This window comes from Aulonocara sp. 'chitande type north' Nkhata Bay, linkage group LG4 (genome assembly GCF_057382095.1).
Source record: "Aulonocara sp. 'chitande type north' Nkhata Bay isolate Kocher_YH1m ecotype deep benthic linkage group LG4, A_spYH_male_GT1.1, whole genome shotgun sequence".
Lineage (NCBI taxonomy): Eukaryota > Metazoa > Chordata > Actinopteri > Cichliformes > Cichlidae > Aulonocara > Aulonocara sp. 'chitande type north' Nkhata Bay.
In genome coordinates, this window is record NC_141347.1 from 25,140,244 (window position 1) to 25,167,965 (window position 27,722).

Here is a 27,722-nt window from a genome sequence, read left to right on the forward strand (position 1 = left end):
AAGCATCACCTCTCTACTCCTCCTTCTCTTTTTCCCAGAATGCACCTGCAGGTCTGAGCATCTAATTTATAACGTCAGGAAAGTTGTAAAAGAGAGTTATGGTCTTTCTAAAAGGAGATGTAACTGCCCCTGACTGGAAATGTTGTATTTCACTATACTTTGGTAATTCAGGGAATTAACTGAATACTGCTTTGGTTTTGTCCAAGAATAACTTTATTTATTATATAAGAAGCAGTAAACAATGTCCAGCTGTATAACTTTTGCAGCTCTGTTGTTGTCATACAAACATTTGATATGAAAAATGTTGATTTTTTAACATTTAGTTGCCATTAATACTTAATCCTAATTTTTAAATGGCTAGTACACATAAAAGTCCGAGCTGCTATGAAATGACTGTTTAAGGTGCATTTTAATGTTAAAGAATCCAGTTAGCAGCAGAATTTTTTTTGTGGCTGATCTGAATTTAGATAACTATAAAACATCTCCTAATATAGATCCTTGGATTAAGCTGTTGTAGCTATTTTTACGTAACGTTTATGTTCAACAATAAATCAGTTTTGTATTCCTGCTTTTTAAACAGATCCAAAGATTATGTGAAAATAGAAGTGGCAAAAACTTACAAAAACTTTCTTATTTGCAAATAAAACAACCAGATAGAATGTATAGATTCACCTGACTACACACACTTTGTTATTTAACTTAACAGGAGATTAATCCCAACAAAATATGTCCTGCATTTAAATATATTCATAAATAAAAATAACATTGCTGTAAACTGAAAACATATTTAGTAGACTTATCCTAAAAGTAAACATTTATGATATTTAAAATAATTTTGAGTTTGGTGTAAAACCCTAATTTCTAGTTGAGTTGTAATAGTACAGTTTTCAGTATTGAAACTCCTCCTCCTCCACTCCTTAGTTATTAAACGTCTCAGCCTCTCTTCATTGCTCAGTTTTCCTCTCAGCTGGACAGCAAAGAGAATACACCGTACTTTCAACATGCTGGGGACCATCTCTACTATTATTGTTGCTTTAGCATGTAAGATAATCTTCTGGTTTATTTTATAGACTGCACTTTGAGAGTTAAAAACAGACTTACTGCAATTTTTTTCTCTGACAGGTGTGGATGCTGCAAAAGTGTTGACCCAGACACCACCTGTCCACACAGTTTCTCCAGGACAGGAGGTTCTGCTCAAATGCAACATTCAGAGACCTGAAAACTATTATGTCAGCTGGTACAAACAGGTCCCTGGTTCTACTCCTCAGTATATTCTGAGATTTTATCATGAGCACAGTTCACCCTACTTTGGAACAGGATTCTCCTCAGACCGATTTAACTCTAAAGCCTCATCAAACATTGATTATCAGTTTATCATTAAGCGAGCAGAAGCAGGAGACTCTGCTGTGTATTACTGTAGCACATGGGATGACTCTGCTAAGGAGAGCGTATCACAGTGATTTACACTGTGACAAAAACCTCTGTACAAAGTACTTCTGCTTTCAGATTCTTTGACGTGTCATTTAGACTGTTTGTCAGCAGCTGCCAATAAAAACACAAATCATCAGACACGTCCATCCTCTATAAGTTGTTGAGATTATATGACATTATTGTATCTGTACACATTTTAATTATATTCAGGGATAGCCTTTGTTTTTTTTTTTTCAGAAATAAATTTCTGTACTGACTCAGTCTTATGCTGTATATTTAAGTTTTTTACTGAATTGATTCTGTATGTTTTTGGATTATGACCTATTTTCAGACTTCAGCCTCCCTCTTCCTGTCCTGACAGTCTTCCCTCCATGCAGTGCTGAGCTCCAGTCCAACAAAGCCTCTCTGGTCTGTCTGACCATCCAAACATCAGACTGGGTGAAGTGTCCTTGTGAGAACCATCAAGAAGTCATAATGTCCCAATGAATAGTAGATGCCTGTGCAAGTAGGTAATATAGCTGATACAATTACTTATAAAGCTAGACAAGATGAAAAGAGAGTAAAATCATCTTTACCCACAGCTCCTCCACCTTTTGGTAATCTTAAATGACACCTCAAGCTCATTCTCTCTTTAGCCTATGAAAACACTGACAACTGGCTGGTGATTCTCTGCACTCTCATCAAAGTTCTAGCATGTAAAGAATCTGATGTCCACTGCAGACTTATGCACAGATGTAACTGTCTGTTTCTCTTGACTCTAGGTCTTCTTGTTGTTTGCAGGTGTGAGTGACACAGAAACCTCCTGTTGTATCAGTGTGAAAAGGAGAGACAGCCAGCTCGGACTGCAACCAGAGGACTGCAACTGACCAGTCTGCTCGTTGACATAAACATATTCCAGGAGGAGACAATCAGCATGTACTGCAGTTTCGTCATGACTGGAGTTCTCAAAAAATATTGTTCAGGTTTCTCCTCTCAAAATTCACATCAACTCATCAGTCAAAATCAGATTATCATCATCAGTGTGGAGGAGGGAAACTCTACAATCTATTACTGTCAGGGGACAGCTTCACAAGGGATGCTGCTTCACTAATTTACACAGTGACATAAACCTTTTCACAGATACTTCTGCTTGTTCATACTTTGTACTGATCACAGAGCTGTCAAACAAACTCACCAGCTGCACACAGTTGGAGATGTGAGTCCTCACTTGTTCTGAGATGTGACCATTCTGACGGCTCATCCAGCTTTACAACAAGATTCTCCTTGGACTGATTCACCTCTATTCAACTTTATTACCAAGCAAGCAGAGGCAGGAGACTCTGTTTGCTATTTGGTGGCTGTGCTGATGAAGCTGAATCACATTGATTGAGGCTGTGAAAAAAACCCCTAAATTAGAGACATTACAGTTTAAAAAAAATCCAACATTACTCATCTCAAATCATTAAATCTCGAACAAAACATGTAATGGGATTACATTAGTGGTTGGAGGCAGATGGCATTTCTACTTTCTGCTAAGTATTTCTGTCAGAAATGGGATGACTCTGTAAGTTAAGATGAACAGTGACTCATACTGTGACAAAAACCTGAGATACACAACAACTTTCATGAGATCTGAAAAACATCAAACTATTTTCAGCTTTTATAAGTATTACACTAAGTAATCCTCACTTTTTGTTTAAGGTACTGTTTAATTTTTGTTTAAATTATCTACTTGATATCACTTGTTGAGAAACTTAAATCTATCTTTAAATTCTGAAAAGGGATCAAGTTAAAACACTGCAAAATCATCATGAAGGACATGAAAAGATTGTAAAAATTAAAAAAAAAAGAGACTTCACATTACCAAGTCAAGTCAAGATGAGAAATATACATATGTATGTTTAAGCTCCTCCTCCTGTTAGTCGTATTAAAAGGCTCCTTCAGCACCTCCTCCCTTCATCCTACAGAAGCAGTACAGCCACTTTAAAGTTACAAATTAGAAGTGCATTCTCAGCTCACACCGATAACATGCTGGTGACTCTCTGTGCTCTCATCACTGCTCTAACATGTAAACACTTTGACTTATATTGCACACATATATACTAATGTCAGTGTGTTTCTCTTGACTCCGTGTCTTCTTGTTGTTTGCAGGTGTGAGTGGTGTGACAGTGGTTACACAGAAAACTGTGCTATCAGTGAGCAAAGGAGAGACAGCCACCATGGACTGTAACCTGGGGACTGTTACTAACAGTGCTGCTCGGTGGTATAAACAGATTCCAGGAGGAGTTCCTCAGTATGTGCTGCGGTTTTATCATGGAAATACATCTCCAACCTATGGCTCTGGGTTCTCCTCTCCAAAATTCACATCCACTCATCAGTCAACATCAGATTATCGTTTGATCATCAGCAATGTGGAGGAGGGAGACTCTGCAGTGTATTACTGTCGGACATGGGATGACTCTGCCGAAGAGCATGTATCACAGTGATTTACATCATGACAAAAACCTCCTCACTGTTACTTCTGCTTTTTGAGATTCACACATCCTGATAACAAATACACTTTTGAAACTTTTTGAAACCAACTCACTAACGACAGATAATGTGTTAATAAACAATAAATTACTTTATTTTAATCAAGGGACTCTCAATTCGATTAACTATCTAACCTTCTATTACCACATGACTTTGACAGCATACATTCTGTTGACGTTCTCCCCAGAGAGAACCCAGAGCCAAGCATCAGCCATAAATGCTGATGCTTGGTATTTCTGTCAGACATGGGATGGCTCTGATTAAGACATACAGACATAAATAAAATAGAAGCAAATATTTCCGTTGTGTGTGTTTTTAGGAACACCTCTTTATATCATGTGTTGTTTTAAAGGAAGAATATCAACACTGTGACAAAAAACTAAATGAGAGTTAAATAATTTCCCCCAGGGATCAATAAAGTATTCTGATTCTGATTCTGAGAGACTCTACAGATTTTAAAAATAAATTCTAACCATTTGAAATCATTACATTTTTTTGACTTTGACTTTTTTTTTGTTAATTTGTTGTTGTACTGTGCATTTAAAATATTGAGGTTAAAGCTGTGTAAATGCTGACCCCAGCCCAGCAGCCAGACTCTAAACTTCAACAGGTAATAAAAGCAGTGATGAGCAGTCAGACTGCAGCCTCCTTTTCTACCTGTTCATGTTTCTAAACTAGAATCACAGTGACGAATGCTGATGGCTTTGAGTTCACACCTAAACACTAAGAGAAAAATCATGTGTGTGTTCTCCTTAGGATATGGATTTCTGTTGGTGTATGGGACTACAGTCTAGCCTCAGGTTTATATTGTTCACTAGCCATTATGAGACAATGAATTTCAGGCCATTTCATGGAGAAACGCAAAAGTAATGTAACTAGTGTAGAGAATTACTTTATACTGGGAATAATTCAGTCATGTGCATTATTTGTGCATTATCTTTAAGAATAGTAATGAGTAATGTATAAAACATTACTTTTTTTGAGTAATAACCCAACAATGATCACAGCAAAGAGGGGAAATACCTCTAACAAGTTCAAATGTTTGACCACACAGCGTGCAAATAATTTTCATGAATGTAATGTGTTTAATATGCTTTTCAGTGATGTTGGCGACTCTAGAAGCAAAGCCAGTGAGAATTCAGTGAGACTCAATAAAGAATCGAATTGATAAATAATATTGATAATCACTAAATCACTAAATTCTTATCAAGTCCCATCCCTACTTTGTGCTGTATTTTTATTATAGCTATATTTTTCTTTATGGGTTTGGCTTCTCCTCTCCAATATTCACATGTACTCATCCGTCAACATCAGATTAGCATTTTGATCAACAATATATGGGGAAGTGACACTGACAGTGAAAGTTGGTCTCAATTGGATGTTTCAGTTCCTCTCCCCTCATCAGTGACAGTCAGGAGGTTTTTGTACAGCCATGTATACAAACTGAATCACTGTGGTATTCGGACAAGGCACCAAGCTGATTGTGACAAGTAAGTGCTTTTAAACTGATCATGAAACAGTAGGTATTTTGTGTTTATGCTTAGATTCTCTAATTTTCTCATTTCTCATATACTTAGATTTTTCTTTAGACTTTTTTTTTGCTGTTTCATGCAGTCTGCAAGCTACAGAGTTGATCATACCTTGTAATGTGACTTAAGTTCTTCATTAGTGCACAGACACAGATATTGAACTTGATTATTCTTAAAAAAAGGTTTGTATTATCTGCCTCTCAGAAAACATTTTTTAAATAATATTTTCTGGAAATTATTCCATGTTCTCTCAGTAGTAACAAACATTTGACCAAAGGTGGAAAACTGACTATAATTGAACAATCTGACCTTAACCTTAGTGTTGCTTGGTTTTAGAATTAAACCCATTTTGTCTGCAGTTTGTCATAGCTGGTATTATTTTTTCATCTGTGTGAAAAAAAAACAATTTTCTGATTTAAAAAAAAATCTATTTTTTTGTTCTGCTTTAGATGACTATTCCTTCTTCTTTGCAGATGTCATTGTCTTTTATGCGAGTTGTTTATTTTAGGATAAATATCATCTTCATCCAATATCTCAGGCCTGATGATGATGTTGTAAGACATAGCTTTTATGTATTTTGGAGAAGTTATTTTAGCTATTTTGGGAGTTAAAGTATAGTATTTTTTCATACATTACTTTATATTGATCCAGTTTTTATTTATTCATTTTATTGTTGTTGTTGTTGTTGTTGTTGTTGTTGTTTTTAAAATGGTTTTCATGTATTTTCAGGCTCCAGCCTCCCTCCTCCTGTCCTGACAGTCTTCCCTCCGTCCAGTGCTGAGCTCCAGTCCGACACAGCTTCTCTGGTCTGTCTGTCCAGTCAGTCTGTGCCTTTTGCAGATGTGAGCTGGTTGGCTGCTGGGAGTCCAGTGAGCAGTGGGATCTCTACCAGCACTGCTGTTCAGAGACCAGACCAGACTTACCAAATCAGCAGCTCTCTGACCATCCAGACATCAGACTGGAACATGGATAAGATTTATACATGTAAAGTGTCTTTGGGCTCACAGACTTCAGAGAAAACCATCAGCAAATCAACCTGTAGCACTGACTAGCAGACGGGTCAGAATCAGCATTTAAAGTCTGCTCTTCAATCCTTTTGGTATTTTTTTGTGCCTGTGTACATGTAAGAAAATACTAGCAGTTAATGTTTGCTATGCATTTATTCTGCAAAATGTTAATAAAAAATATTGCAAGTGAACATTGGAGGCAATGTAGCATTTTCTTCTTCTGCCAGTTTGAATTTCCTCAACTCTTCTGTATGTCCATGTGCTAGTGTGTGCATGTCCATAAGTTCTTTACTTGTGGGGAGGTTATCATAGCTTCATGTTAGTCTCCAAACTTCCACCTCAAAAAACAAAAGTAAAAAAATTCTCTGATCATATATAGAGAATTGGAGTGCCTGAAAAGATAATAAATATTTTACATTCTGGTTTAAGTTTCCTGCAATAAAAGTGGTTTGAAAAGAACCCCCCCCCCCTCCAAAATGAGTAGTAACTGAAACTATCTACACCTCCCCCTCTGTCTTCCAGGATGCACCTGGAGGCTTCTTCTCTGAATTTAGAGTATTATGCAAATCAAGTCCTAAGTGAGAGGGGACTGTCCCTGACTGGGAAAAAAAAACAAAACGTGAAACCTTTTCATTATTTTACAAATAACCATTGTTGCTTTTAAACCTGGCTCATCTACCAAAAAAGGAGAAATCCTTTGTGATGATAAAATAATAGACCATATATATTATATAATATATATATATAAATTTTTTTTTTTTTTTTTGTCAGTGTGAAGGCTCAAAGGCTCAAAGATGTTAAATGGTAAATAACTTTTCAGATAATATAAGAGTCAAAAGTTAAAGTCACTGATGCTGAAAGTCAAATAAATAAGTTGGTAAGTAAATAAGAAAGAAAGTAAATGTGTAAAAAATAAATAGCATTGTAAAACTAGAAAGTGCATTTTCTGAAGAAACTGCAGTGTGAATGCTTGAATCTGAATGTATGCACTGAAATGAATTAATTGCTGAATTTTGAGTTAAAAATATTGAATGAGATTAAAAAAAAACAAAAAAAAAAACGAATTTAACCTGAAAACAAAGGTGCTGAACTGCTAAAAGCTGAAGGTTACACAGAAGAAGGAGTTGGAAAAAAACTGAAAATGTTTTAAATGTAAATTAGAAAACCCTAAGAAATGAGAAAAGAACATTTAGAGTCAGAAAACATCTGAATGAATATTAAAAGGTCATATTCTTTGAATCACTGAATGACTCAAATGTGATCCCTCCACTTTGATCCACACAGTTTAAAAAGTTTAAATGCCTGAGCTTTGAAATATACGGTGTTGGAAAGAGAACAATAATGGCGACAATTTGAGGGTAAAATGATGGCTGTAACACTGTGGACACAGCAGCAGTTGAAAGAGAAGTGTTTAAGATGAATCTTGGTACAGTGGCAGGCAGAGCTCGTTAAGCAGGCAGGTGTGAGCCTGGTTGCTATAGTGACCGCACCCAATGGCTCCATACACACGTACACAGACATGCGCCTCACTTTTGCTGCTTAAAATGAACAGAAAAGTCAGGCCGAAACAAATCGTTCCCAAATGAAAAGTAAAAGTCGTATTGACAAAATTCTTTCACCGTGAGTGACAGCAATGTCTAGTCTACCTAATTCTCAGTTTTCATGCCTGTGGAGTTTATTATATGGACGTGGTGACAGTGGAAAGACACCATGCTCTTCTGATTTTCAAACGAACCTTCTGAGCCATTTTAACATTAGAGTCTATGGAAGAGTTGGAGGGAGGAGGCTGTGCATTGGTGACATTTACGAAAGAACCATAACACCTAGGACAATAGTAAACACATTGGATGAAAGAGGACAGCGATGGCTACGTTTTGAGGGTAAAATCATACCTGTAGAGCAAACGCTGCGGACACAGCAGCAGTTTTAAAAAATATTTTAAGATTAATTTTTTTGCTCCTCTCACTCTAGCAGTTGAGCTGCCTCACTCTAGCCCCAACATTCCGTCCCATACACACCCATTATAAACTCTGAAACGGGTGAAAAAACATCATGAAACTTAAACTGGAACTGAAGAAAAAGTATAATAGATATTGAAAAGATAAATACAAGTTGAATAGTTGAATGTCTTGTCTTCGTTTTAAAGTTTGAATGGTGGCTCTATGTCAATGTATGTGGAAGTAGTAAGAGTTTAAAAATGAGTAAGTTGAATGAGGATTTGAAGGGTCTCCCCATTGAAATACATTATAAATTTTTGTTGAATAAAGTTGAATAAAATTAAAAATATAAATGTTAAAAATATGAAAAATAGAAGCAGTGTTGTCCAAAAGAATAGGAATCTAACGGTGTTTGAATGGTTTTTCTAAGTTGAACGGTTTTGAAGGAGTAGGCTTTCAAAAAACGTACGGAATAGATAATAATAAAATAGAACTAGAAAGTGCATTTTCTGAAGAAACTGCAGTGTGAATGCTTGAATCTGAATGTATGCATTGAAATGAAATAATTACTGAATTTAAGTTAAAAATTTTGAATGAGATTAAAAAAAAACCCGAATTTAACCTGAAAACAAAAGTGCTGAACTGCTAAAAGCTGAAGGTTACACAGAAGAAGAAGTTGGAAAAAAGCTGAAAATGTTTTAATTGTAAATTAGAAAAACCTAAGAAATGAGAAAAGAACATTTAGAGTCAGAAAACATCTGAAAGAATATTAAAAGGTCATATTCTTTGAATCACTGAATGACTAAAATGTGATCCCTCCACTTGGATCCACACAGTTTAAAAAGTTTAAATGTCTGAGCTTTGAAAGACAAGATGTTGGAAAGAGAACAACGATGGCGACGTTTTGAGGGTAAAATGATGGCTTTAACACTGTGGACACAGCAGCAGTTGAAAGAGAAGTGTTTAAGATTAATCTTGGCAGAGTGGCAGGCAGAGCTCGTTAAGCAGGCAGGTGTGAGCCTGGTTGCTATAGTGACCGCACCCAATGGCTCCATACACACGACACAGACATGCACCTCACTTTTGCTGCTTAAAATGAACAGAAAAGTCAGGCCGAAACAAATCGTTCCCAAATGAAAAGTACATGTCGTACTGACAAAATTCTTTCACCGTGAGCGACAGCCATGTCTAGTCTACCTAATTCTCAGTTTTCATGCCTGTGGAGCTTATTATATGGACGTGGTGACAGTGGAAAGACACCATGCTCTTCTGATTTTCAAACGAACCTTCTGAGCCATTTTAACATTAGAGTCTATGGAAGAGTTGGAGGGAGGAGGCTGTGCATTGGTGACATTTATGAAAGAACCATAACACCTAGGACAATAGTAAACACATTGGATGAAAGAGGACAGCCATGGCTACGTTTTGAGGGTAAAATCATACCTGTAGAGCAAACGCTGCGGACACAGCAGCAGTTTTAAAAAAGATTTTAAGATTAATTTTTTTGCTCCTCTCACTCTAGCAGTTGAGCTGCCTCACTCTAGCCCCAACATTCCGTCCCATACACACCCATTATAAACTCTGAAACGGGTGAAAAAACATCATGAAACTTAAACTGGAACTGAAGAAAAAGTATAATAGATATTGAAAAGATAAATACAAGTTGAATAGTTGAATGTCTTGTCTTCGTTTTAAAGTTTGAATGGTGGCTCTATGTCAATGTATGTGGAAGTAGTAAGAGTTTAAAAATGAGTAAGTTGAATGAGGATTTGAAGGGTCTCCCCATTGAAATACATTATAAATTTTTGTTGAATAAAGTTGAATAAAATTAAAAATATAAATGTTAAAAATATGAAAAATAGAAGCAGTGTTGTCCAAAAGAATAGGAATCTAACGGTGTTTGAATGGTTTTTCTAAGTTGAACGGTTTTGAAGGAGTAGGATTACAAAAAACGTACGGAATACAGAATAAAATATAATAATAATAATAATAAAGATTAGAATAACAATACTGTGAATGCTTTTCAAGCATTCACACTAATAATAATAAAGATTCGAATAACAATACTGTGAATGCTTTTCAAGCATTCACACTAATGAATATATTTTCCCCACAAGGGGGAGGCATTGTCCAATCAGTCTCAGCCACTGAAGAGTGTGATTTTATTTAAAAGCATTGAGGTAATAAGTAGTTGATATAAAGGAATCACTGTGAACTACTGCATTGTGGTTTTGCTTCAAATTAACTTAAAGCTTCATTATATTTTGATCTGTGGAGGCTTATTAGAGGAAATATGAATCAGATGAATCATCTGTGTGAGATGTAGACACAGTTTCCTGTTGTTAACTGACAGGAGTGACACCAGATCAGTGCCTGCTGCTGTATCTCATTTGCTTCAAGGTTTGATGTGTGTCTTTTCAGTGATGCTCTTCTGAATATCTTGTCTGTAAAAAGTTGTTGACAGAGTTACTGTTACCTTCCTATCAGCTTGAAGCAGTCTCCTTTGACTTCTGGCATCAACAAGGCATTTTTATTCCAGAGAACTGACACTTACTGGATATTTACTTTTTTTGGGCCCATATGACTATGTAAACCCCAGAGATGACTGTGCGGGAAAATACTAGTAGATCAGCAGAAATAATTTGGAAATAATTTAAATTAAAGGTTTTTGCTGCACATCAGTTTGTCTCTTCTGTATATTCTGGGAAATTCCTCATCTTTAGAACAGCAATCTCCACAGAAAGACTTTGGGATAGGGTGACTCGGTAAATAAAGCACAGTAATTCAATATTACAAGGAAAACGTGAATTAGACACTACAGCTTTCATGAATTCTGAAAAACATTAAATATTTCCAGTCATTCCATAAGGAGTGAAAAAATACTGATAATGAATGAACTTCTTTTTTTTTAAATTACCTTCACCTTTAACAACATTACACCTCAGTTTGTTAGATGAGCCCAGTGTTGCTACCACTAATATTACCACCAGGTATAATTAATCAGTAGTAGTGTCAGTATATTATTTGATGATAAATGTGAAGACTCAAACCAGTGGCAGTGGTAAAAAGATACATATTAAAAGCACTTGACATTATTTATCAGAAAATATAGAAAATTTAAGAGAATTTAACAAAGGAAACAATTCAGAGAGAGAGCGCCATAGCTCCTCCTCCTCGTTGTATTAAATGGCTACTCCAGTACCTCCTCTTCTTATCTTACCGTAAAATCTCAGCTGACATTGACAACATGCTGGTGACTCTCTGTACTCTGATCACTGCTCTAACATGTAAAGAGTCTTATACACCAAATTATACAGCAAGAATTATCAGTCAGTGTGTTTCTCTTGACTCCGTGTCTTCTTGTTGTTTGGAAACATATTGGCACCATGTATATATGTATAGACACATAGTGAGGGAGAAAGGTGACTGAAGAAGAAACACTCAGTGAATCATAGGAATCCCCCAGCTGCCTTGATATATTGCACTATAAAAAAGGGCAGTATTCAGGGTCACCTGATCCACTCCTAACTATATGCTTTAGCAAAAAGGAAAGTTTTATGTCTAATCTAAAGCAGAGAGATGCATGCAGATAGATATAGTCAGAGTGAGTATGAACAAAAGGAAACAAAAAGGTCATTAAAAAAAGAAAGAAAGAAAAAAGAATAATGTTGTAATGGGTTGATAGGCGGGAGACCAACACAAATAGACATAAATATAGTAAAGACAAAAAAATGTTGCATATACATTTTTGAAGCTCCTCCTCTTGTTAGTTGTTTTATAAAATTGCTCCTCCAGCACCTCCCCTCTTCATCCAACAAAAGCAGTACAGTCCGTTTCACAGCTGCAATTCTATCTTTCATCAAACAGTGAGAACATGTTGGTGACTCTCTGTGCTCTCATCGCTGCTCTAACATGTAAACACTTTGACTTATATTGCACACATATATACTAATTTCAAAGTGTTTCTCTTGACTTCATGTCTTCTTGTCGTTTGCAGGTGTGAGTGGTGTGACGGTGCTGACACAGAAACCTCCTGTTCTATCAGTGAGGAAAGGAGAGACAGCCACCATGAACTGTAACCTGGGGACTGGTACTAATGATGCTCGTTGGTATAAACAGATTCCAGGAGAAGTTCCTCAGTTTGTGCTGAGGATGTATCATAGCTGGAGTTCTCCAGAATATGGATCTGGGTTCTCTGCTCCAAAATTCACATCCACTCATCAGTCAACAAAAGATTATCGTTTGATCATCAGCAATGTGGAGGAGGGAGACTCTGCAGTCTATTACTGCCATACATGGGACGGCTCTGCCAAAGAGCATGTATCACAGTGATTTACATCATGACAAAAACCTCCTCACTGTTACTTCTGCTTTTTGAGATTTACACATACTGATAACAAAGACATAAGTGAAAGCTCAGTGTACACTCACCACCCACAGAAATCAGTTTTTATTAACAAACATCAGAAAACAATAATGTTGTTTCACGATATGATTCACTAATACACACAAAAAAGTCAGTCATATATTGCTCTTATATTAGTTTTGATGAATCAGAAAATTTAAGAATTGAATTAAGTACTGTCAGCATACTGTCTCACATATGAATACTTCATCAACATTTTCACTTGTTTTTCTGAAGGTTTTACTCCTGTTGCTTAAAATGACAAATAGTAACAAACAAGAAGAAATCAAATTTCACTGTTTGTTCATTTCAGTATCATTCTGTGACATCAAGCTCTAGGCAGTACATATTGGTTGATATTTTATATATCTATAATTATATTAATTTGACAATAAAATATGATAAATTACCTTTTAATTAAAAATGTGCTGTTATTAAGAGAAACTCCAAAAGATTTCAGCGCTGTACTGAGCCCCCAATGTTTAAAGTCTTCCAGTGCACCTGAAACTCCTGTTTCAATGTTACCATTAGTCATAGTCACAGTAATAGCAGTATTACTTTTTTATATGAGTTTTACCAGCTTCCTTTTATTTCAGATATATAAACTTTACAAAAGAATGGTCCACACTAAACAAAAGCTGAAATCTCTACTTGATTTCATTGAATGATAAATGTGAAGGCTCAATCTAGTGGCAGTGGTAAAAAGATATGTAGTTAAATCAGAAATGATAGATAATTTATTAGAATTTAATAAAGGAAACAATCCAGAAAGAAAGAGATAGAGAGAGAGAAAGAGGGAGAGAGAGAGAGAGAGAGAGAGAGAGAGAGAGAGAGAGAGAGAGAGAGAGAGAGAGATTCCCTGCTCCTCCTTCTCCTGGTTATATTAAATGGCTCAACCAGCACATTTTCTTCACATTTTATTGTCAATTCTCAGCTCACATCGACAACATGCTGCTGACTCTCTGTACTCTGATCACTGCATTAACATGTAAAGAGGACTTATGCGTCCAATCAGACCTCAAGAAAGATTTATTAGTCTGTTTGTTTCTCTTGACTTCATGTCTTCTTGTTGTTTGTAGGTGTGAGTGGTGTGACAGTGCTGACACAGAAACCTCCTGTTCTATCAGTGAGGACAGGAGAGACAGCCACCATGGACTGTAACCTGGGGACTGTTACTGGCAGTAATGCTCGGTGGTATAAACAGATTCCAGGAGAGGTTCCTCAGCTTGTGCTGAGGTTTTATCATAGCTGGGGTTCTCCAACCTATGGCTCTGGGTTCTCTGCTCCAAAATTTACATCCACTCATCAGTCAATAACAGATTATCATTTGATCATCAGCAATGTGGAGGAGGGAGACTCTGCAGTCTATCACTGTAAGACACATGACAACTCTGTTGATGAGTTCGTATCACAGTGATTTACATCATGACAAAAACCTCCTCACTGTTACTTCTCCTTTTTGAGATTTTTACACATACTGATGACTAAGACAGTGTATACTCACCACCTAAAGAAAGTATGATTAAATAAATGTTATTTTTATTGACAAACATCAGACTGCACTAATGATGTTCCACCATATGATTAACTAATATATTTTATATGAACATTTTTTATGTCAGACATGGAAAAATGATTATGAACCAGAAACACTGATGATATGAGTTATAGTTATTGTTTTGAAGACTCATCTGAATAAACTAGTAATATAATGTGACTGACATTATAATGCTCAAATTTGAAGGTGGAAACACTTATATATTTCTCTTGCTTTTTATACTCACTGTCAACAGTTTCTAAGTTATCATATTTGCAAACAACCATTCATTCTTGTTTTTCTTTGGTTTCTTTTGGGGTTTTTTTGTGATATTTAGTCAGTTATGAGATGTCACTACACGGTTTTGACAAATCTTCTTTTTACCTTAGAATTCCAAAATAATAAAGGATGGCTGAAATTACTTGACTGGCACACACTGAGAACCTTTCTGTCATGTGTGGCTGTGTGGCAGGCAGAATGAAGGATCCAAATTAATGAATCACAAGAAACCAATGAATGTACAGGGAGCACATAGGGTAATGATACAACAACTGCAATAAAAAACAACAACAACAACACAGGGTTTAAATATAACAGGGGGTAACAAGGGAATGGGAAACAGGAGGGAAACACAGGTGGACTAATCTGACATAACAAGACGGGGAGGAAGCAAGACTGAAAACACTGAACGCAGGACATAAGACCGCCAAAGTAAAACAGGAAATACAAATAAGGCACGGAGACTTACAGACAGATAAGGAGACATGGCTGACAGGGAAAAGTGAACATGGAGCACAGAGAGAAGAGTAACTAAACATGAAAGGTGGAACACGGGGAAGGGAAGGTAACAGAAACCCAAGGACTATAACTAAGAATGTAACATAAGCAGAAAACAATAATGGGAATAAAACCATGAAAACCAACAAATCAAAACATAACTAATCAGAATCAGCATACTTTATTAATCCCTAGGGAAATTATGTAATTGTATAACTAATCAAACTAATCAAAAACACAACACGCTGGCTTCCAGACCCAGTAGCATGATACTTTCAGCTTTAAAATCTAACCATGATTGATTTTATATCTGAATGAAATCAGAAAGTTAAAGTGTGAGATAATAAATCTTATCCACTGCTTCAGCGTAGTCTTATGAATAACAAGTTACAAATGTACTGTGTGATGCAGATGTGGCTAAAGATATGACAAAAACAGCGTTGCGCACATCTCAATCTGATTTGGACTTATAAAAAGGAAAAAGAAAAACAAACTTGAATGTGACAGTAAAGTAACAGCTCAGTCATTCAATGTGTTATGAAATATAAGCAGACTGATGAGGGGAAAATAATGATGACAGTGAAAGTTGGCCTCAGCAGGATGTTTCAGTTCCTCTCCCCTCATCAGTGACAGTCAGGAGGTTTTTGTACAGCCATGTATACAAACTGAATCACTGTGGTATTCGGACAAGGCACCAAGCTGATTGTGACAAGTAAGTACTTTGAAACTGATTATAAAGTGGGAGAGATTTTCTTAATATTATTCAGTGTTTATGTTTTGATATCTTATGTTTCAGATTTTTAATCATTAATTATTAATATTCTAAATGAGCCTTCAAATACAAGATTCTTCTTCAATTCGTTTCTTCAGAACTGAAAAAGCCTCTTAGATGAGGCTTGAAATGCTTGAATGCTGTTGAATGTAATTCTTTAACTTCGTGATTAGAGGCAGATATTTATCTCTGTCATTCCTATGAAGCAATAGTATTATTGAACTTTGATGAGACATTGTTTAAAGACAAAATGTGAGAATAATTCAGTCTTGATTAGTAGTAACTAATCTAAAAGTCAAATCTCAAAAAGGCAAAACACTAAATTAAAGTTAACATTCTGACCTTAATCTGGTTCAGTTTTAGAGCTAACTGTATTCTGTTTAACATTTATCATAGATGGTATTGTTTCATTTCACACTAAAGAGTTTCAGACTAAAAAATACTGACTGATGTAAATGTTTATTATGTGTTTGAAATGTAACATTTCTACTGCTTTAGATACTATTTATTTATAGTTTTACTGGAAGATATTAGTTATATTTTATAGTAAATTGCTTCATGATGATGTTGTAGGACATAACCTGAAATGGTTCTCTTGTTTGTGTGTTTGTACATGAAATCTCAGCTGCTATAGAGGACTAGTTCTAATTTAGCAGATGCGATATTTTTCATGGCTACAATAAGTTATCATTTATAATAACAGATAGATTATATTCATCCACTGCTGTCTCTTACACAGTTCTTTTCTTAAAAACTTTTCTAGTATTTAATTGATTTATTTCAATGTTTCTGAATGTCTTTCATGTATTTTCAGGCTCCAGCCTCCCTCCTCCTGTCCTGACAGTCTTCCCTCCGTCCAGTGCTGAGCTCCAGTCCGACACAGCTTCTCTGGTCTGTCTGTCCAGTCAGTCTGTGCCTTTTGCAGATGTGAGCTGGTTGGCAGCTGGGAGTCCAGTGAGCAGTGGGATCTCTACCAGCACTGCTGTTCAGAGACCAGACCAGACTTACCAAATCAGCAGCTCTCTGACCATCCAGACATCAGACTGGAACATGGATAAGGTTTATACATGTAAAGTGTCTTTGGGCTCACAGACTTCAGAGAAAACCATCAAGAAGTCAGAATGTCCCACTGAGTAGTAGAAGGGTCAGAATCAGCATTTAACATCTATCTGGCTCTTTAATGCTCCTGGCATTTGTTTAGTGTTCATTTTCATGTTATAAAATACGAGCAGTTACTGTTGTGACTGTTTGATTTATGTGCTCTACTGGCCTTTGCTATATGTTTATTCAGCAAAATAATAATAAAAAAATATTGTAACAAAATGATTGATGTGTATCCTGCATTTCCTCTTTTTGTCATATTTCTTGTTCTAGTTTAACTTACCTGCAATAGTAAAGAGGTTTGAAAAAAGATGAGTATTAAATTAAACTGAATTTTCTTTGACTGTCAGTGAGGCATCATCTATTTTACACCTCCTTCTCTCTATTTCCAGGATGCACCTGCAGGCTTCTTGTCTGTATTTAGAATTTTATGCAAATCAAGTGGTGAGATTCTAAGTGTCAAGTAAGAGGGGACTGTCTCCGACTGAAAACATTCTCAAATGTAAATTTATTTTCATATAAAAACGCTGCTTGACAGGCCTCATACTGTGAAAATGTTTTTTGTTGACTTTAAGCCGGGCTAATACACAAAAATAAAGCCGGCAGTAGTATCTTGCCCAAGGATATTTGGCATTAAGACTGGAGCAGACAGGGATCAAACCACCAATCTTCTGATTAGTAGCTGACCTGATCTACTTCCTATAGGAGACATTGTTGTGTATGTCTAACAAATATTTAGGACTGCCTTCTTGCATTAACACAATTTCTCCACAATTAGAAGCCGTCTGAATGATGCTGAAAAACCAGTTCATGCATTTATTACTTCTATGAAGGACTACTGTAATTCATTATTATCAGGCAGCCCTGAAAGCTCCCTGAAAATCCCTCAGCTGATCCAAAATGGATTTATTAGTATTGATAAGGGCTAGCGAGAGAGAGCATATTTCTCATATATTGCTTTACCTGTTAAATCCACAATCAAATTTAAAATACTTCTACTTGCATACAAGGTCCAAACAATTCAAGTCCTGTTTTTTTAAAGACCTCACAGCTTACAGGCTTACTTGTGGTTCCTAGTGTATTTAAAAGTAGAATGTGAGGCAGAGCCTTCAGCTTTCACGCCCCTCTTCTGTTGAACCAGCTTCCAAATTGGATTCACAGACACCCACGCTAACTGTTTTTGATAAAGCAATAAAGCATAAGATCAGGGCTGGACCAGGTGACCCTGAATTCTCCAATAGTTATGCTTCAATAGACCTAAGTTGCTGAGGGCTTCCTATGATGTCTTTCTTCATTCCCCTTTTTTTACTCTCTGTGTTTATACGCCACATTGAATTTGATCTTTTTTGCTGTCTGCCTCCTCTCACCCCAACTGGTCGTAGCAGATGGCCACCCCTCACTGACCCTGGTTCTGTTGGAGGTTTCTTCGTTTTAAAAGTGTCATGGCACTGGGTCTTTAACACAGTGCTCATGTGTTTTTGAGTTTTGTTAATATTCCTTAATTTAGTGTCAGTCATGGTTTTAGTTCTCTCGATTGTTTTCTGCTTGTGCTATATTTAAAGTTCTAGTCTTTATGAAAACTGAATTGAATTAAAAGGTGATGATGTGAGGTTTAATGTGTGAATAATGTGTGTTTGTTCTGGTGCTTCTGTTTGAACTATAGGTAAACATGATTAAAAACTATGAAAACAAAACGAGACAAAATGCTTACAGTTTGATTGAAGCAAACTGATTAATGGAAAAATTATCTGTAAATTATACCAAGGCCTTCAGAAACAAAAAGGTTATAACACAAAGTCGATTAAAACAGCTGAGGATGATTGGCATTTTAAGTGGGCGACACATACATAGGCTTGTGTATTTATTTCCTCTATTTGTCTTACTTCTTTGCCATGTCCTCCCTCATGATGTTTAAAGAAAATGAAAGTTAAAAAAAAGAAAACAAAGGAGAAAATTTCAGATAAAAAAAAGCATTGTCACGGACAGTGTGGCAGACTGTGGGGGATGTGGGAAGGAGGACCCAGGCGCGGAGCTCTGTGTGCAACAGTGCGTTTATTTACAGTGTATGGAAAAAACAACAATAAATCCCCGTGCTCTCCCCTGACTCCCGTGTCGCGTCCTCCGTGAAAAGTCCGTGTCTTAGTGCTCTCCGCTCCCGTGTCTCAGCACTCCCCGTGCTGGCTGCTGTCTGGTGCTCCACACCTCTTCTGGGGGAAACAATAGAGGCAGGACACAATACTATAGCAGGCATGCACTCAAGGACTAAACCGAAACTGTATGACTAACGTGGAGTCTCATGCAATGGTCCAGCATCAGTGAGCGCTCCATCAGTCTCTTAAATAGCTCCCCCGACGAGCCTGATCAGCAGCAGGTGTGTGTGGGGCTTCAGGTGTGGCCAATCCTCTAGCAGGACCACACCCATCAGGCCTGCAGGTGCTTGACACATACAATAAGTGGAACACCGAACAGAAGCATAGAATAACAAATACATATACATAACACAATATAATTCATAACTGCTCGAGGACCCTGACAAGCATTGTGAAGTTCATTAACAAGAGATGTCACAAGTGCAGAAATTCAGCTTCAGCTTTCTGTAGATTATTCTTGGATATTAAAGTTAATGAGAACTTTTGGGGCACTTTTCTTACTTTTATTTTTTAATTGCCAAACCATTTGGTGACATGCAGCAAATCAAATGTCAGAAAATAAAGAATGCATTTGTTGTTTTTAAATCAGCAGTGCTTTTGGCTGCTACTGAAATCACAAGGTGTGGCCTAGCAATGAGCTCTGCTCGTTAGACTTGGCAGACTTTGATGCTGGATGTCCTTACTCACAAAACCCCCAAAGGGATTAATGTGCCGTCTAAAAGACAGTTGATGGTGACTTTTAAAAGAAAAGGAAATAATAAACAGCTTTGTGTTTGAATTGCCCACATAGAGAAAAGCAATAAGATGCAACAGTAAAAAGAAACCATAAAAGTCCTGAAAAAATACATATAATAATGACAAAAATGTCAAAAGTCAAAAAACTTCCAAAGCAAACCTGCATATGGCAGTGGGTCAGGTTATATAGGTTAAATCAGACAGATATAAATAGACATGGGCTTTATTATTACTACACTGGGGAGATTGACTTGTTACAGCAGCACAAAGGTCAGGAAGAAAAAGTGATAAGAAAAAGCACAGCAATGGACTTTCTTTAGTCTTTTTAATCAATACATAAAGGTAAGTTTGTACCAATGAAAGAGTATTCAGCTGACTGTTTCTGAATAACCAAATTTTAGTAATAAAACATTTCCAGTAAGCAGCTTCCATTTTATTTGACAGAGAGCTGGTACATCTTAATTTGCATGTGTAGTTATAAATAAAATGCTGAGACCTGCAGGTGCATACAAGGCAGGAAGAGAGGGAGGAGTTGAGAGTTGACGCATCACTAACTGAGTGTGAAGATTTATCTGTAATTCTCGAACCAACATTTCAAACCAGTGACACTTTTTCTCTCTGTACTCAGGTAAAATTATGAAGTGATGCTCTCTAGTGTACAAATGCCTCACAGCATGCATTTCAGAATGTCTTTATGTTTTATTTATAACGAAAAACATTAAAAAAATGATGTGCTTATAAATGGATCGTTTTCCTCTGTGTGCCCCTCAGTGAAACGGTGAAATATTTTTTTTATTTTAGAACAAGGAAACAGTGATTTTTAAACCGATGCTTTTATTGATTTAATGCATAACAACTGCAAATATCTGTTTATGAAAATGCAAATGAACAAATGATGTGAACCTTTTGCTTTATTCTGATTTCTAAAATATCAGCTTTGCAATAAGCAAACAGCACAAACAGTGAAAAAGCTGAATTTAAATGCATTAAAATTCTGATCCTCGACTATTCAGTGGAACATTCTGACTTCTTGATGGTTTTCTCTGAAGTCTGTGAGCCCAAAGACACTTTACATGTATAAACCTTATCCATGTTCCAGTCTGATGTCTGGATGGTCAGAGAGCTGCTGATTTGGTAAGTCTGGTCTGGTCTCTGAACAGCAGTGCTGGTAGAGATCCCACTGCTCACTGGACTCCCACCAGCCAACCAGCTCACATCTGCAAAATGCACAGACTGACTGGACAGACAGACCAGAGAAGCTGTGTCGGACTGGAGCTCAGCACTGGACGGAGGGAAGACTGTCAGGACAGGAGGAGAGAGGCTGGAGCCTGAAAATATATGAAAGATGAAAGATGTTAAGGAAAAATAGAACTGAAGTAATAAAAGTAGAAGTGGTGAAATCAACAAGATTTAATACAGAATAAAGATAAATCCCATAAAAATCAAACAATATAAACAGTTTTTCTGTAAAAAAAACAAATAAATAAACAGGTAATCACACATTTCCAACTGGTTTTAAAAACTGTCAAAAAATAAAACAAAACTAAATTAAGCCCTAATTTTACATTAAAGAGAATTTAATTTAATTCTGGAGGATATGTCAACAATCATATGCTATACAATGCAAGTCATTCCTTTCAATTTCAAAGGTGACAGGTTTAAACCTAGATATTTTAAAATTTTGTACTTTACATTAATGTTTAAATTAGGTAAAACTCTTAATGAGAAAAGACAACATAGACTTATGCATTCTTTAAAAATGAAAATGCTTTGAAAATAACAAGATTGAATGACAAAATCTTTCACTTTTTCAGTAAACAACATTTTTTTTAAATTGATTGAAAACATTTCTTGATTTTAATACAACTCATAATCATTTCTAACGTATAAAATACGAGTTGGCTCTGCATCAGATACTATAAATATATAAAAAAAGGATTATGAACAATAAAAAATATTAAATTAAGAACTTTTCAGTAAACTATCAGAAATCTTCTAATGTTTCAGGATCAATTTAAACAGCACTTACTTGTCACAATCAGCTTGGTGCCTTGTCCGAATACCACAGTGATTCAGTTTGTATACATGGCTGTACAAAAACCTCCTGACTGTCACTGATGAGGGGAGAGGAACTGAAACATCCTGTTTAGGCCAACTTTCACTGTCAACATATCATGCGCCTCATCAGTCTGCTTATATTTCACAACAATGATATAATGTTTTCCAATATACTTTTTAATGATTAAAAATTCCTTAACCCTTTAAGACCTACCATAGAACCAAGTCTGCCAGAGCTTACTTTATATTTTTACATGCTGTAGTGCCATTTTTGGGAGCATTTCAAGTTGCTATACATCAACACAACTGTTATAGCCCATAGTTTTATTTTTGAGATACACCAATTTTTATATACTGCAGAAAAAACGAAAAACAATTCTATAATGCAAATTTGCAAAGAAAACAGCATATGCATCAAAATAACCTATTTCCAGCAGTGCAATTTGAGTTCGAAGCATCCCAGAAACTATTCAGAAAAGCATGAAGTTAAACATCCATCCATCCCTCTTCTTCCGCTTTATCCGGGGTCGGGTCGTGGGGGCAGCAGAGAAGCCCAAACCTCCCTCTCCCCAGCCACCTCCTCCAGCTTATCTGGGGGAACACCAAGGCGTTCCCTGGCCAGCCGAGAGATATAATCTCTCCAGCCTCCTCCCGGTGGGACATGCCCGGAACACCAACCCCAGGAGGCACCCAGGAGGCATCCTTGTCAGATGCCCGAACCACCTCAGCTGGCTCCTTTCGATGTGGAGGAGCAGCGGCTCTACTCTGAGCCCCTCCCGGATGGCTGAAATTCTCACCCTATCTCTAAGGAAGAGGCCAGCCACCCTTCGGAGGAAGCTCATTTCTGCCGCTTGTATCCGCGATCTCGTTCTTTCGGTCACTACCCACAGCTCGTGGCCATAGGTGAGGGTAGGGACGATCGACCGGTAAATTGAGAGCTTCGCTTTTACACTCAGCTCCCTCTTCACCACGACGGACCGGTGCAGTGACCGCATCACTGTGGCTGCAGCACCAATCCATCTGTCGATCTCCGGCTCCCTTCTCCCATCACTCGCTAACAAGACCCCCGAGATACTTGAACTCCTCCACTTGGGGCAGGCACTCCATTCTTTTCCGGTTGAGAACCATGGCCTCAGATTTGGAGGTGCTGATCCTCATTCTCGCTGGTTCACACTCGGCTGCGAACTGTTCCAGTGCGAGCTGGAGGCCCTCACCCGATGAAGCCAACAGGACCACATCATCCACGAAAAGCAGAGATGAGATTCTAAGGCCACCGAAGTGAAAGCCCTCCGCCACTTGGCTGCGCCTAGAAATCCTGTCCATAAAAATTATGAACAGAATCAGTGACAAAGGAGGCAAAGTCAAACATGACTTTTAAAAACACCAGTATATGCTTATAAGGCCTACAAGTAAAAAACTACATTTTCCGCAAAAATGATGTCACTTCCAGTTTCAGGCAGGTAATGGCGGACATGTGATAGTTCTTATTTCAATGTAGGAAGTGTTACGAACAGCTGATCGGATCGGCAAAGTGTGTTTCTGGAATATTATGTTTTTGTTCCTGCAAGCGCTTTTTATGCAATTTTTGCAAAGCTATATGTGGAAGGAAACCGTGACCTAGGGCAAGCTGATGGCATAAGATGTAACCTTACCTTTTTTTTTAACCTCTGGCAGTTCACCACTACCATTTCAAGCAATTCAGTGGAGTTGAGTGACTTAAATTGCAATAAATACCTGGAAAAATTGGGGTGTTCTAAAACTTTTGACTGGTAAATGACTAATATTTTTACCAGTACCTTACTAATGCTTACTAATGTGTAATTATAATAATGCATGACCTAATTATGTTTTAGTGAAGTCTCTCTGTATCCATAATGGAGTTATTTCAATCTCAACTGTATTTACACTTAGTGTAGTAAATCACACTCTTAGTGTTACTAGTTCATGGTCATATTTTAAAGACCTGACTTACATAAATAATGTTATTGAAAAAAGGTAAAAGAATGAAATCTCTAGTGTTCTTTTCTTCAATTTTCTAGATTTTCTTTCTGGCTTATAAACGTCTAACATGAAGGTTCATTATATGGTACTAAATCTGTCTAAACTATTTTAAACACCCAGATAGAGATGGATATCTTTCTTAGCAGCACCTTTGTTCTTGGCACACTTCAGCAACACAAGTTTCTTGTTAATGAGGGAAATGAGGGAAAACCAACTAGAAAGGTTAAAAAGAATTGTTATTACAGTTTCAAAAGCAAAAACATCAACATTTATATATGTAACCATGTCAAAATCAGAACATGTACACATTAAATATAAATGTGTGTACAATTAAGACAAACATCATAAACACATCTCTAAATAAAATGAGAATTTGCTTTTCCATTTAAAAATGTGTTTTTGATGAATCCAGTGTATATTTCTATTGATTCGTTCTTTCTGACAGATAGAATCTGGTTACTGTCACATTTACTGCAGCTGGAATATAACAATTAAACAATTACAACCACGAAAGAGCTGAGAGAAGTCTATAATTTTTTTATTATTTAAAATTAACTTGCAAAAACATAAACTACCGTATGTTGGATAGTTTGGTTTATGTGTTTTTACATATTATAATTTGGGCCAATGTTAGTGAATGAGATGTATTTTTCAGTACTTTTCTTTTTATACTTTTAATAATCAAGGTTAAAATGAATAAAAAAACACCAACAACATTCCAGTGTTTAAAAACACAGTCTAAAGATAGTGGGTTACACTTAGTTCATTGGATATATATATTATCTGCATATGAAAGCGTTTCTAAAAGCAGAAGTAATAATGAGGAGGTTTTTGTCACAGCCTGAATCACTGTGATACGTACGCAGAAGCAGAGTCATATGTCTGACAGTAATACACTGCAGAGTCTCCTGTCTCTGCTCGCTTGATAATGAACTGGTAATCAATGTTTGATGAGGATTTAGAGTTGAATCTGTCTGAGGAGAATCCTGTTCCAAATTCAAGTGAGCTGGTAGAATGAAGAAATCTTAGAACATACTGAGGAGCCTCTCCAGGAACTTGTTTATACCATCTAACATAATTCCCATCATATCTCTCTATGTTGCAGTTGAGAACAACTTCTTGACCTGGAGAAACTGTGTGAACAGCAGGTGTTTGGGTCAACACGATCACTGCATCAACATCTGCCAGGAAACACACACAAAAACATGAATGAAAAGTTTACCTCCAACAATATACACCCTAAAACAGAAGATCTTACATGTTAGAGCAGTGATGAGAGTGCACAGGATCCACAGCATGCTGTCAGTGTGAGGTGTAAATGATCTTTACTGTTCAGCTGAGATGTGAGTGGGATTGTAGTGAGAAGTGAAGCGATACTGACACTTAAAGACACAGAGGAGAGGCAAACCAAAGGAGGAGGAGATTCAACACAATGATTTTCATTCATAGAATAAAAAATCATTTATAATGCAAATAACATCAATTAAATGTTTCTGGCTCATGTTCAACCGACACACTTATGGCTGTCATGACATATTGCTCACGAAACTATTGTTGTAAAGGGAATAAATATTATATAACTGATTATTGACAGTTTTAGGTGTTAACACCAATCTCTTTCTAGCTGAAATGTGAGCAGGACTTATGTGAAAAGAATAAACAGTAACGTTTTTAAGAACATGAGGTAGAACAAGTCTCAACAAATTCAGAACAGTTGTAGTTTAAATGCAAATGCCCTTATCCTCACACATCACACGTTTTCTTCTCGTCTTATATTTATTTCTGCCTGATGTATAGTTATCACTATTTAAGAGCTGAGACTGGTGTTTACTAAATTTCTATTACTTATAGATAACTTTTAGTTATATACAGTATTAGTCCTCTTCTGACATGTTTTGGCTGAATAATATCTCTATATTCCTCTGCTTGCTTTATTCATATTTTCAATGATGAATATTAAAATTAATTAAAAAAACAAAACAAAACAAATAACACAGTATTTGGAGGTGGTGGGATTTCAGTGTGTTTCTCGGATGTGTCTTTTTTTCAGCATGTGAAAGAGCATCAAAAAGCAGAAGTATCTGTGAGGAGGTTTTTGTCACAGTGTGAATCACTGTGATACCCCACTGTTAGCAGAGCCGTCCCATGTCTGACAGTAATAGACTGCAGAGTCTCCCTCCTCCACATTGTTGATGATCAAACGATAATCTGTTGTTGACTGATGAGTGGATGTGAATTTTGGAGCAGAGAACCCAGAGCCATAGGTTGGAGAACTATAGCTATGATGAAAATACAGCACAAACTGAGGAACTCCTCCTGGAATCTGTTTATACCAATAGACAGTGTTATCAACAGTCCCCAGGTTACAGTCCATGGTGGCTGTCTCTCCTTTCCTCACTGATAAAACAGGAGGTTTCTGTGTGAGCACCGTCACACCACTCACACCTGCAAACAACAAAAAGACATGGAGTCAAGAGAAACACACTGACATTTAACTGTAACATGAAGTCTATTCTTCAATATATTTTAGACTTTACATGTTAGAGCAGTGATGAGAGCACAGAGAGTCACCAGCATGTTGTCAGTGTGGGCTGAGAACTGAGTGGAGAGGCGATGGTGGAGGAACTATTTAATACAACTAACAGGAGGAGGAGCTTTGGAGTTTTCTTTTTTCCGCTTGCCTGTGTTATTAATATTAATAACAATAATAAATATGTCTTGTATATATAGTTTTTTTATTATTATTTTGGAATGGTTAATAGCCATTCTTTTTTCATGGTTGGTTATATTTTATACTTTTAACTTGTATTGTATTTAAAAACTATAATTAGATTAGCATATTCTGAAGCAACATAAAGTTTACAATTTCAGCTTTAGCTCTGTAAAAAAATCATTTTCACAGTAAGTTATTCTCTCACATGTCAAACTTTGCACAACAGTGGGATCATCTAATTAAACAACTAAATATCTGTAAGTAAGATGGGCCTGTTTAAAATGTGATGTATAAAAACAGTTTTTTAAAAACAGAAACAGTTTGCAGCTTGAAATTCCCACCCTGTGATAAACTATTAAGATTCAGCAGCAAAATAAAAATTATATAATTATCTCAAAATTTGTCACAGCAGTTGCATCATGACAGCTGACGGAGATGCTATCTCCTTCATTGTTACGAACAAACAGTTTAATCAAAATTAAAACTTGCTAAATAAAAAGTAATAAATAAAAAATATTCTGATTGGTTATATTTAAATTTGGCTATTTTAAATTATATTTCAAAGTGTCATGTTTAGGCTGTGTGCAGGCCGGTTCGCCGGTTCGATCCCTGGGCTCTCTGTCCTGGTCGCTGTGTCCTTGGGCAAGACACTATACCCTACCGCCTACTGGTGTTGGCCAGAGGGGCCGATGGCGCAATATGGCAGCCTCGCTTCTGTCAGTCTGGAAGAGAACAAAAGCTTGGAACAAGTGAAAAGATCTGCCAATGGAACGAGTGTAAATTCTCTAGTTTCAAGATGCGCTGTCTAAAAAGGTGTTCCTATTCCTTACAGAAATATTTAAACCTCATTTCTCATTTGTGGGATAATAAAGGTTTATTCTATTCTATCTCAAAACTAAACAAAAAACTAAACATTTTAATGAATTGGTCTTCAGGCTGGGGAAATGATCATTTATCACAGAGATGAGGTGACTGACAGACTATTCACGTTTTGACAAATATAAAATAGTTACATTGTCTTTTGCACGGTTGAGTGTGAGTTATGAAAAATGCCCTAA

The 27,722-nt window shown here is 36.6% G+C and overlaps 3 protein-coding genes across 10 annotated transcripts; 2 read left to right on the top strand and 1 right to left on the bottom strand.

Moving 5' to 3' along the window:
- Positions 1 to 1,464: 1,464 nt before the first annotated feature.
- On the top strand, positions 1,465 to 6,651 carry LOC147332682 (immunoglobulin lambda-1 light chain-like). The gene is made up of 5 exons (XM_086289362.1): positions 1,465 to 1,936; positions 2,212 to 2,393; positions 3,562 to 3,884; positions 5,399 to 5,432; positions 6,201 to 6,651. The coding sequence occupies exons 2-5, from the start codon at positions 2,345 to 2,347 to the stop codon at positions 6,521 to 6,523; spliced, it is 729 nt and encodes a 242-aa protein (XP_086145488.1). The 5' UTR covers positions 1,465 to 1,936; positions 2,212 to 2,344; the 3' UTR covers positions 6,524 to 6,651.
- Positions 6,652 to 11,662: 5,011 nt separating this feature from the next.
- LOC147332683 (immunoglobulin lambda-1 light chain-like) lies at positions 11,663 to 17,171 on the top strand. 5 transcript variants are annotated; one of them, XM_086290649.1, is made up of 4 exons: positions 11,663 to 11,702; positions 12,413 to 12,735; positions 15,813 to 15,846; positions 16,721 to 17,171. In XM_086290649.1, the coding sequence occupies exons 1-4, from the start codon at positions 11,663 to 11,665 to the stop codon at positions 17,041 to 17,043; spliced, it is 720 nt and encodes a 239-aa protein (XP_086146775.1). In that variant the 3' UTR covers positions 17,044 to 17,171. The 5 variants fall into 5 exon arrangements, with proteins under 5 accessions (XP_086146775.1, XP_086146772.1, XP_086146774.1 ...); XM_086290646.1 differs by lacking the exon at positions 12,413 to 12,735 and adding an exon at positions 13,900 to 14,225; XM_086290648.1 differs by lacking the exons at positions 11,663 to 11,702; positions 12,413 to 12,735 and adding exons at positions 12,290 to 12,329; positions 13,900 to 14,225.
- Positions 17,172 to 20,724: 3,553 nt separating this feature from the next.
- Positions 20,725 to 26,528, bottom strand: LOC147332684 (immunoglobulin lambda-1 light chain-like). Of its 4 annotated transcripts, none has more exons than XM_086290651.1 (4): positions 26,489 to 26,528; positions 26,075 to 26,396; positions 21,922 to 21,956; positions 20,725 to 21,220 (listed from the first exon to the last, which is right to left on the bottom strand). In XM_086290651.1, the coding sequence occupies exons 1-4, from the start codon at positions 26,526 to 26,528 to the stop codon at positions 20,898 to 20,900; spliced, it is 720 nt and encodes a 239-aa protein (XP_086146777.1). In that variant the 3' UTR covers positions 20,725 to 20,897. The 4 variants fall into 4 exon arrangements, with proteins under 4 accessions (XP_086146777.1, XP_086146778.1, XP_086146779.1 ...); XM_086290652.1 differs by lacking the exons at positions 26,075 to 26,396; positions 26,489 to 26,528 and adding exons at positions 24,815 to 25,132; positions 25,210 to 25,249 and having other exon boundaries at positions 21,922 to 21,960; XM_086290653.1 differs by lacking the exons at positions 26,075 to 26,396; positions 26,489 to 26,528 and adding exons at positions 24,810 to 25,132; positions 25,210 to 25,249 and having other exon boundaries at positions 21,922 to 21,955.
- Between the last annotated feature and the right edge of the window lie 1,194 nt (positions 26,529 to 27,722).